We start from the raw sequence: 11,276 nt of genomic DNA on the forward strand, positions 1-11,276 counted from the left end.
GCAGGAGTTAGGGGTGCCAAGACCCCCGCAGTCAAAAATCCACGTATAATGTTTGACTCCGCAAAAACTCAGGGGATTGGGGCCAGGATCCCCCACGGATAGTAAAATCCATGGGTGCTCAAGTCTCCTATATAAAATGGCGTACAGCAATGCATACCGTTGGCTGACCACATCCGTGGACTCCCAACCAAGGATCGAAAACAGTACAGGTATTTATTAAAAGAAATCCATGTATAAGTGGACCCATGCAGTGCAAACCCATGTTGTTCAAGGGTAAACTGTATACGTTTGATGAAATCCTGGGCACCTCCCTTCCAGACTTTCTTGCTATGGCTCCTTCGTTCTAGTCACGCCAGCTCCAAACCACAGGGGCCTTTCTGACTGTTTCTTTGTTTGCCCTACAACTCCATGTCCACAATTATCATCCTAATCTAGGGTCTTTATCACGTCCAACCTGGAGCACTACAAAGACCCAAATACGTAAGTGATTTATCAGGGTCAAACACAATGAACAAAGACCCAGTCCATTCCTCATGGAGCTTCAATTTAGCAAATTTCCAATACAGTTTCCCTATCCACAGACTTTTCTTTCACCACACTCCATCCTGAAGCATCATGCTCATTACCACTTGTTACTCTTCTAAAAAAAACCATCAAGGCTGGCCAAATGGCTCAGGTGGTTAAGAGCACGAGCTCTGAGCAACAGGGTCGCCGGTTCGATTCCCACATGGGCCAGTGAGCTGCGCCCGAGCTGAGCTGCCGCTGAGCTGCCAACAGGTAGCAGGATGGCTCAGCTGGTGAGAGCACATGCTCCTAACAACAAGGTTGCTGGTTCGACACCCACATAGGATGGTGGGCTATGCCCACCTGCAACTAAAATTGAACACCACACCTTGAGCTGAGCTGCCCTGAGCTGCTGTCGGGTGGCCAGATGGCGACTGGACTTGGGAGCTGAGCTAGCTGTGCCCTCCACAACTAAGACTGAAGGACAACAACTTGGCTGTTCTCCTTCCCCAATTCCCCAACACTGTTCCCCTTCCCAATTCCCCAATAAAATCTTAAAAAGAAAACAACAACAACAAAAAAAACACCCATCAATTACTGTCCTAATACCTATAGGCAAAAAGCCCCAATCCCCCACTCTAACCCCAACTTGAAAAAACATTTCTCTTCTTCTTTGTCCACCCCATTCTCTCAATCTTTCAAGATACAGCTCCAGTCTCACCTCCTCTTGTGGCCTTCCCCAAACCAAAAAAAATCTCTTTCTACTATACTTCACATTTGCACTCTCACTATATTTGTCTTTCATTCTCAATGAGATTTCAACTCATCTGCAAATGTGGTCAAACTCTACCCTGCACACAGGAACGACATCATACATTCTCAAATCTGCAAAAGGCTAAAAAACAAAAAAGTCAAGTCCAGATTTCTTTCCCCCTTGTTTACCTCTGTCTAATCACACTGGCCTTTCTGTTTTTCAAAACTAAAGCCAGTTCCTTTGCACTCGCTGTTCTCTTCTACCAGGCTCCTTCTCAACATTCTTCGATATACAGAGGGTGCCAAAAAAAGGTATGCACATTTTAAGAAAATAAAAAACTATTAAAATTGTAATACTCAATATATACCGATAACAAAAGATGAATACAAGTCACGTTTGGCTTCTGCAATTACAAGAGGTGCTCAAAGTGGTTACCCGCAGCATCCATACATACACTTATTATGGCGAACTACTGCCTGAGCAACGACCAAAGTGTCCACTTGTATACCTTTTTTTGGCACCCCGGGTATACAGAGAGGGATGTTAGGTTCCTGAGGACAAGGCTCTTGTCTCTCACCCTGTCTCTCCGCCGCCTGGCACGTGATAGCTACTCAATAACAACTTGTTGAAAGAATGATTATTTGAAAGTGAATGAATGAATGATGAATGAAGTCAACCATTTTACAACCTCCAGGCCCCGACCCATAGTACCACTTCTCAGATCCAATTTCCAGAGGGTCTAGAGAGGGTTGCTCGAGTTCACAGAACGAGGCCGGGGTGCAGTCACGGTCGAGGCCCACAAGCTCCTCGCCTCCAGGGCGCTTGGTCTTCTTGGCAGAGGAACCCGCTGCCATCCAAGGCCTCAGCCTCCCAAGGGGTCCCCTCGCCTTGCCTCACCTCCCACGCAGGCCAGCGCTGCTTTGAACGCGCAGCTTTCCATCGCCTTCTCGATCATCTTCTGCTCCTCACTCTTGGCCGGACTCGGAATCCCGCCCAGGCTTCCAGGCTCCAGGACCCGGGGCTGACGCTTGTCACCCACCAGGTGTTGCAGAAGAAGGCTGTACTGCAGCGGGACTTCGGCGGAGCCCGCCGCCTCAGGCGCGGAGCCCCCGGCACTGGGGGCAGTCGCCGCCATGACTAGCGGCCCCCGAAGCCCAGATGTCCTTCCCACAGCCGATGACACAAGCTTCCCGTTGGAGCCTTGCGCACCTAACCACTGTGCCGCAACGGTAGATTCGTCACATCCAGCAAGTCCGAGGAAGCTACGGAAGCAAAGTCTGTTCGTTCGCACCTGGCGGAAGAACTATCACGTTTCCCTAAAGCCTCCTGTGAATACTGAATCCAGTTTGTGCAGCATTCCCACTGGCACTGACAAACGAGACTCAGATTCACCAGAGCCCGCTCATCTTCCAGGCCGCAGCGCGGTGCCTACCGGGATTTGCAGTTCTAACATGTACACCCAAGACATTTCCCAGGAAGCCCTGCGCGGACACTTGTACTTCGGCTTTCTCTGGAGCCTCAGACAGGCGGGGCTGGGGCGGTCGCGCGCCGGCAAAACTGCAGTGCGCCGGGACGTCGGTAGGGGGCGCACGCGCCTCTCCACTGCCCTTCCAGCGTGGTCCTTGCAGATGTGAGATGTGAGTGATGGAAGGTGCTTTGTAAATAAATGTGAAAGCATGGTATAAATGTATAGAGTATATGCTTTGTTAAGTAATTAAACCTTTGATGGAGAGAGAGGGGGTAAAAAACACACAAAAAAGTCAGTGAACAAATGGTGAAGCTAACCAAGGAAAATGAGGGACAGGCTCTTTCCCATCTTGCAAGATGGTGGGTGAAAAAGATGAGAAGCTGGGCACCAAGAAGAAACCCAAAGCCAAGAAGGCTGATGCTGGTGGCAGGGTTAAGAAAGGTAACCTCAAGGGCAAAACACCTAAGAAGGGGAAGCCCCACTGCAGCTGAAACCCTGCCCTGGCCAGAGGTATTAGCAGTTATTCTTCATCGGCTATGTGTTTATGTGTTCCTGGAAGGCCATGTACAAGAGGAAGTATTCAGCAGCCAAATCCAGGTTTGAAAAGAAAAAGAAGGCTCTTGCTACTGACACAAAACCAGTTGGTGGCAACAAGAATAGTGACACCCCTGTGGTTAAACTTCTCAAAGTGCTCAGATACTATCCTACTAAAGATGTGCCTTGAAAAGCTGTTGAGCCACTGGCAAGAAACCCTTCAGTCAGCACATGAGAAAATTGCGGGCCAGCATCACTTCCGGGACCATTCTGATCATCTTCACTGGGAAGCACAGCGTCAAGATGGTGGTTTGCCTGAAGCAGCTGAGTAGTGACTTGCTACTTGTGACTGGACCTCTGTCCCTCAATTGAGTTCCTCTGGGTAGATCATCCCAGAAATTTTATATCCCTTTATCCACCAAAATTGATATCAGTGTGGTGTGAAAATCCCCAAACATCTCACTGATGTGATGGTTACTTCAAGAAGAAGAAGGGCCGGGGCTGGCCGAGTGGCGCGTTGGTTAAGAGCTGGCTTGGGACGCCAGAGGGCCCTGGTTTGGATCCCACATATGAGGACCAGTGACACTGCCCTCCACAGCTAAGATGCTGAACAACAGCTCAACCTGGAGCTGGGCTGCTGTGAGTTGCCGATGACGGAGTAGGTTGCAGCCCCTGTGGCAGTGGGTTGCCATGGGCTACCGTGTGTAACCAGCAGCCGCTGTGAGCGGCCGTCCAGAAGCCGGCGACTGATCTGCCTCACCTGGGAAGAGCGCAATGATGGTGCCAACTTGAGCCAGTGAAGCAACGTCCTCTACAACTAGACTGAAGAACAAAAGGACAGCAACTTGCCTGTTCCCATCCCCCAATTCCCCCAGGCCTGTTCCCATCCCCCAATTCCCCAATAAAAATCTTAAAAAAAAAAAAAAGAAAGAAAAAGAAGAAGCTCTGCAGGCCCAGACACCAGGAGGGTGAGATCTTTGACACAGAATAAGAGAAATATGAGATTACAGAGCAGCGCAAAGTTGATCAGAAAGCCATGGACTCGCAAATTCTGCCCAAAATCAAAGCTGTTCCTCAGCTCCAGGACTGCCTCCACTCTGTGTTTGCTCTCACAAATGGGGTTTATCTTTGCAAACTGGTGTTCTAAATTTATTATGAAGAACCTAATGAAATGCCTGATCTGTTTTAAAAAAGAAAGAAAATCAGGGATGGTCATAGGAAGTAAGGGTGACTGTGGCCAAGGAAGCCTGAGGCTGCTATTCACTCCAACCGGTTGTTGTCAATGGAATTAGTGATGTAGGACTAGAATTGCCAGGAAAGGCCAAATTTATGTTATGTTGAACGAATTGAAATGTTTACCAGCATGCAAATTAAGAATCTGAAAGTAATGTGAGATAGTTTTATACTATATATGAACGCAGAAAAACTTGTACTTTTTATGGTACTAAAATAGATCCCAAACTATTGTATTGATCCAGGCTAGCAGTGTATTTGGGTGTATCAGCTATGAGAAATATGAAACAGAAGGTGGTGAGGGCAGCCAGTCAACACAGGCAGAAAAACTTCTTTGGTATCCAGAGTGCTCTGTCTTGCAGAACATAGCATATGATTCACCCTGCTTTTGCTCCCAGCAGGCCACTGAAGGAGCTAGCCTTAAGGTCCGCTGTAACTTCCCGCTTGTTGAATCTAATTCAGACCTCATTTTACTCGACTTCTCAGCTGCATTTGACGCTGATGACTCCTCCCTCCTTCTTTGAAGCTTCTTCACAGTTTTGGCGGAGCCCCTCCTAGTTTTGCTACAGCCTCTCCAGTTGCTCACTGTTTGCAGGCACCTCTGCCTGACCCTTTCCTGTTGGCTCTTTCAAGGCTTCAGACTTTATTCTCTGCTCATGCGGCTCACTCTACCTAAGCAACTCATTCACACTCATAGCTTCTACTACTCCCCCTCCCCCCTCTGCAATGCATTAATGACTCCCAAATCTTTATCTCCAGCTTAGACCTTTCTCATAAGCACAAGAATCAGAAATTTTCCTTTGGCACCTCTAGCTTAACACCCTGACAACCACCCTTTCCTTCCAGATGAATGAGGGGCCCAGGGTTCTGATTCATGCTGGGGCCTTAAGAACCAAAGCTGGACCTGAGAGAAGTTGGGACAGGCCCCAGGCACATCTCAAGCAAGGTGGTCTTGGAAAACAGGAATGTTCTAAACAATCCATGGGACTAGAGAGCAATAATCAATGCAAAAATGCAGCAGAATTCAGGTAAAATCCAAGAAAGCACGTGGAGAAATTCTATGTGACCGTGGTACATGAGGGATGGAGACTTTTATGGAACATTCTTGGCCCAGTTCACAGATGGAAAGAGAACAGTTATGGACACTGATCTGGTATCTCTCTCCCCTCACCTATCTCCTTCAGTAGGTGGAATTGGTCTCACCTGATGGAAAATTTGAAACTCTTCAAGCATATTCCAGAATTGAGAACAGGTTTCCCATGTCTGTTTCCCTGGGCTGATCCTTTGCCAATAGACTAGGGACTTTTATCTGGCTATGGCATCAGTGGGAGTCTAGCAGCTCTCGTGTTACAGTTTGGTTCTCCATCCCAGATTGCCTGTTCTGACCACAAGGATATGGGGTTGAAGCAGTATCTTAGTGGGTCAGAGAGAATGGGGGACAGTTAAAGATGAATTAGATTCACAGGGAGGGTTGTAGGAAGAGTCAGAACACTCCTGAGTTGGTTACCTATCACTTGAAGGACTCCAGGTAGTGGCACAGATGGGTAGGTGCTGAATTGGAAGAAGGCCAGATTGTATTTCACCTCCAGTGTCCAGGAGACCCCGGCTGGCCTGTTGTTCTCTCAGCATGTCACTGGAGCCCAGGAATAAAATGAGTGGGATGAAATGAAGAGGTCCAAGTTAAGAAGTGCCGTGTGTCCTGTGTGGATTTAAATTGTATGTGAATTTGGTAACAGTGAGTAATCTGAATATTCCCGTCACTGGTAGGAAGTATGGCCACATAGATACTCTGAGTAGCCAACTGATTCACTGTAGGTAGTGGGTACTAAACAAGTGACTTTGTTTTTAAAGGGCCTCGATCCATGTCCTCTAAAACCAGAGGAAACTAGGAGCTGAGGATGGAAATATGGCAGCTGAGAAACTCATGGAAGGAGAAGATATTGATAAGTGGCTGTAGGCTGGGCTGGAGCAAGAGCTGAAGAACCGCAAGAAGGTAACAGCATCTACCAGCATCACCAGGATTCGTCTTTATGTGAGAAGTGTAGGTCAGAGGTCAAATTCAAGGACGTTTGGGAATCAAGAGCTGGTACAATCCTTGCACCACCTGTTGCATGTGGTTGCATAAGGCAGGGTGTTAGTTTTAACACAGGACTACCTGAAGTCCTCCACACCTGTTTGGCAAGAGTCGCAGGTTAGCAAGGAATGATGAGTCAGACACCACACCTATGCAAAGGCTGCCCCTACCTGGGTGTGAACTGCCATACTACCTGTCTCTTTCTCCTCAGAGGCCTCTCCTGGACAGCCCTAGATCCCTCAGAGATGCCTATATAGCATCTCTTAGGTCAGCAGCAAGTGAGGCAAATAACAGCCAATTTTTCCAGGCAGAGGATCCCAGGTGAAAGTCATTTCCACTTCCTTTGGCCCTCTAGATTTCTTTTTTCTTTCTTTCTTTTTTTTTTAAGATTTTTTGGGGAATTGGGGGGATAGGAACAGTGCTGGGGATTTGGGGGAAGGAGAACAGACAAGTTGCTGTCGTTTTGTTCTTCAGTCTAGTTGTGGAGGACGTCGCTTCACTGGCCCATGTTGGTATTATCATTGCTCTGTTCCCGGCTGAGGCAGTCCCTCGCCGGCCATTGGATGGCCACTCACAGTGGCTCATGGCAGCTCACGAAAGCTCACACCTGCTGCTGGCCAGCCCCACTACAGCCTACGCCATTGCCTGCGACTCAGGCAGCCCAGCTCCAGGCCAAGCTGTTGTTCACCATCTTAGCTGTAAAGGACACAGTGTCACTCGCCCTCATGTGGGATCCGAACTGGGGCCCTGCTGCTCAGAGCTGGTGTCCCAAGCCAAATCCTAACCAACGCACCACTCGGCCGGCCCCTGTTGCTATTTTTTAACATCTACCAGCACACCATTCACTACAAGCAAGCTTAGGGACCCCCAGAACACCTTCCCCTTTCTGAGGAAACCAGTAATTGGAGGATAGTAGGGCAGAAAAATGAGGAATGGACTGCTGGTAATATCTAGAGAAATCCTAGGAAATGTGTGAATGTTCCTGACCGATAATTAGAAAGGGAGGGGTTCTCACATCCATGAATGTAACACCTTGTTTGGCATCATTTTGGACCCCCTGTGTGGACAACATGAGGCCCAGGAACTCCCCTGGGGCTTTTATGTACAGTTCTTGCATTTGGCCTGGAAACAGTGCTGAAGCAGGCACGTAGCTACTTGGGCCTGGGACTCTCAGAGATGTTGGTCAAATAAGATGAAGGGTTCCTCTAAGTGAACAGTGGCCTTTCAGTTCAAAAGGCTGCACAAAACAATTTTCATCAAGGGCTTCAAGAGAGTTGGGGCATTACGTAGTTCAATGGCATCATGGATGTATCTGAGATAGTTGTGACAAGCAGTGGCGTGTTCTTACTTTAAGGGTCTCTGGGGCCCCAGAGAAGAAGTGAATGGTATCTAATGAGCTCCTACTATAAGCTGGTGTTGACATACTTTTGGAACTCGTTGCCTTGGGCTCAGAGATGGAATACCCTATTGCCTATTCTTATGGGAGAGGAGGGTGGAGTAGCTCTTAGCTTTTCTCTCCGAAGTCACTTCCCCACAAGAGAACATTTATTGTCTGGCGTGGGATGACAGATGGGATAGAGCTTGGCATTGCTGACTGCAGAAGACAGAAGTAAAATAGAGGGTGTGGGGCCTCCAGCCATAAGGGTCTTGGGGTTTAATGAATGGGTAGCAGTTGACTAATAGCATCCACCATGCTTTGGACGAACTCCCCACATGGAGCTCTGAGACACTGCAGGTTACTCCCCTCTGCCTCCAGTAAAGATAATTTATCAGTAAAATCTATCCATATTCATGGGGAGGGGAGGAGATGCCTTGGCCTGGTAGAGAGCTGGGTTTGCTGGACCAAGGAAGGCTTAGTCCATGCAGCTGCTCAAATACCATCAGTCTACATGGGTGAGTCTAGTGAGCAACAGAAGCACCTGAAGAGATGGTTAAACTCTTGATTGCTAGGCTCAGAGCTTCTGATTCAGTAAGGTCTGGGGTGGGTGTGAAAATTTGCATATCCCAGGTGACACTGGTACTGCTGGCTGGGAACCACATTTTGAGAATCACTGGTCTATATCACTGGTCTATAATTACCTCTCACTGACAGTAGATTCATCCTAATCGGAGCTCCTTTGAGATGGGGAACAACTGTTCAGCTAACTGAAGCCTGGAGTACATCATGGGGCCAGCATCTCAAAGTAGGATGGCAGTGGGCCAGAGAAGAAGAGAAACGTGGCACACTGCCAGTTTTATCTCCATCCTTAAAGCAAGTTTCACTTGCTCAAAGGGCTGGAGTTCAAGGGTGTGGTCCAATTTGCTGTGAAAAAAGCCACTGATCGATTCCTACCCCGTCTTTTGTTTGGCTCCAAATCGAGGAGCTCAGTTTCACAGGTCTAGCAGCCACACAGATGGCCATGTCCTGCCAAGTGGGGACCACACTTGGACCTCAATTCTGTTGGGAGGCCTCAGGGAGTGTTTGCCCAGTGGAAGACCTGGACAGAGGCAGACTCGTTTCTCTGCTTTTCCCTCTAGACACAAAACCATCAGTGAACCCTTTCCCCACTCACTGACCTCCCGCAAACCCAGAGCTTTCCATGTCTGATATTACTTTCATAGCTGAATGAGAAAGGCTGAAGTTTCTCTGGGCTGAGAATGAACTTTTCTAGGAGTGGAATAGCAAGAGTACAGCTTTGCTGGGGCCACAGCACAGGCAGGGCAAATGGAGTTCTCTATGTTTTGTTATAACTTTTTTTTTTTCACATTAAAATACTCAACTGATGTTTTTAAATGTACAAAGAGCTAGCATTGTTTCTGCAGTAAGGTAGATGTCTTGAATGATCCATTCAAGGAAGTTCACTTAGTCCGACTTAATGAAGCCTATATCCTTCTCATACTGACGGAAGCACTGGCTGCTCATACCGAGGCCGTATTTCCTGATCAGACCTACCAGTTTGAGCAGATGCAGCAAGAACGAGAACCCTGGCCGAAATTTCTCAGATGGCTTCAGTAGAGCTGCTGATGACCTGTCTTGCTCTCTCAGATGCAGTAAGGCAAAGGGCTGTTATAATTTCTTCAGCTAGTCACAGCTGCATCACCTGTCACTCGAAAGAGCCATTAATCTGCAGGGAACACTGGCAGATAGGCCTCTGATCAGACAGCAGAATAAGAGCCTGGCATTGAAAGCATTGCTCAGGCATGGCTGCCTCATATGGACAAGAAGAGTTTGTAAGATTGAGAACAGAACCAGGGCTCACGACACTGAAGCCAACCTGGGTTTTAGTGGAAAACTCCCATCCCTCCATCCCTACCAGAGAGAAGAAGAGACTGGCCCAAAGTGGGCTCTCTGAGATCTCAGGAGGCAGCACCAGTGTGAGGGTTGGCAGGAAACTCTGTGAACTGGGAGCAAACAGACTGAAGCCTCAAGCCCCCGTAGGAGGCCTCAGAAAGCAAGGAATAATAGCTTGACCCCATATTAGGGGAGCAGTTAGAAAAAAAATAAATCAGATCTCCAAGTCAGTTCTCCCGAGGTCGGGGGGCAGATCTGAGAGGCAGACTAAGGGGTTTGCCTAAGGGGGTGTGGCTTTTACTGCACACCCACCCGGTGGAAGCTGTTATGGGACTACTGGTTTGGGTGGGCCTACACTGGAACTTCTTTTCCTCCTCAAACCTGCCCTTCTTGAGTTTTCCATCTGGGTGAATCTCAGATTCCTTGCTTCCTGCATCCCCTACATACTTTCTAACTGTCTTTCAATTCCACCCCTTGTATATTATATTCTTGCCGCTGCCGTAGTTTGGGCTCTACTTATTTTTCCTTTAATAGAATCTTAATTGGTTTTCGTGCCTCCTACCTTGCTCTTTTCTAAACCATCCACAGTGTGATCCCTCAGCACAGAAATGTGATCGTGTCCCTACTTGGAATTCTTCTCTGTGCCAGGATAAAATCTAAACTCATAAATGTGTTGCTTTTACAACTTGTGCCCAGGAAGACACATATGCTTCAGTCCAAGTTTAGTTCTTATTCGAACATTTCCCTTCCTAGTTGTCTGCTTTCGATATCGCTTTTGGATCTAGAAGGGATGGCTTCATAATCATTGTTAATAATTGGTGGTCTTTAGTGTTTGAGAGATAAGTTTGGACTTTTTGACTCCTTGTTCGACTTGTGGCATGTCCTCAGTCAAATGTAAATTATTAGAAAATATTTATTATTATTATTTCATAATTCTTTTTGCCTTTGACCTAGGTCAGCCATGATGAGAAAATGTATCCTGTACTGTTTCCAGTGACAGATTCTTAGACTCTAGCCTGACTCTGTTGGATGGTCTTAATGTTCTGTAGCAGATTCGAAAATTTTATTTACTCATCCCTGCTCAACAATCCAGATTTGCTTACTATCTCTTGTTCTGTTGCTTTGTCTTTGCTTACCAAAAAACTAGTGGAGACCTGGCAAACAGCCTGGCAGTCTGGTAGATTGGTAGGACCAACTTCAGACTTGGTTAATGAATCATAGACTTTGGCTCTATCTACAGTAGGGTCATATTGATGACATGTTGTGATCCTGAGATTTGATCTGAAATTATTGGAGACAAATAGAAATATGCATAATACTTTTCTAGCACCTTGCACTTTTCACTCAGAAAAGAGGAGGCTTCAAGAACTAGAGACCAGACTCCTCCTGTTTTGCTGAGGGATAAAATGAACAATAAAAAGAACCATGATGGTGACTT

The 11,276-nt window shown here is 47.3% G+C and overlaps 1 protein-coding gene and 1 pseudogene across 1 annotated transcript in view; one reads left to right on the top strand and one right to left on the bottom strand.

The window, feature by feature from the left end:
- The window catches only part of TIMM22 (translocase of inner mitochondrial membrane 22), a 5,572-nt gene extending 2,910 nt beyond the window's left edge, over nt 1-2,662 (bottom strand). Inside the window, exon 1 of the mRNA XM_019650482.1 lies at nt 2,156-2,662. Within this exon, the coding sequence (XP_019506027.1) occupies nt 2,156-2,393 (238 nt within the window). The 5' untranslated portion in view covers nt 2,394-2,662. The remainder of the gene's footprint in view (nt 1-2,155) is intronic.
- Nucleotides 2,663-3,082: 420 nt separating this feature from the next.
- Nucleotides 3,083-4,407, top strand: LOC109386870 (60S ribosomal protein L6-like; annotated as a pseudogene).
- The last annotated feature ends 6,869 nt before the right edge of the window (nt 4,408-11,276 follow it).

Source organism: Hipposideros armiger, unplaced genomic scaffold (genome assembly GCF_001890085.2).
Source record: "Hipposideros armiger isolate ML-2016 unplaced genomic scaffold, ASM189008v1 scaffold_141, whole genome shotgun sequence".
In the NCBI taxonomy this organism is placed as follows: domain Eukaryota; kingdom Metazoa; phylum Chordata; class Mammalia; order Chiroptera; family Hipposideridae; genus Hipposideros; species Hipposideros armiger.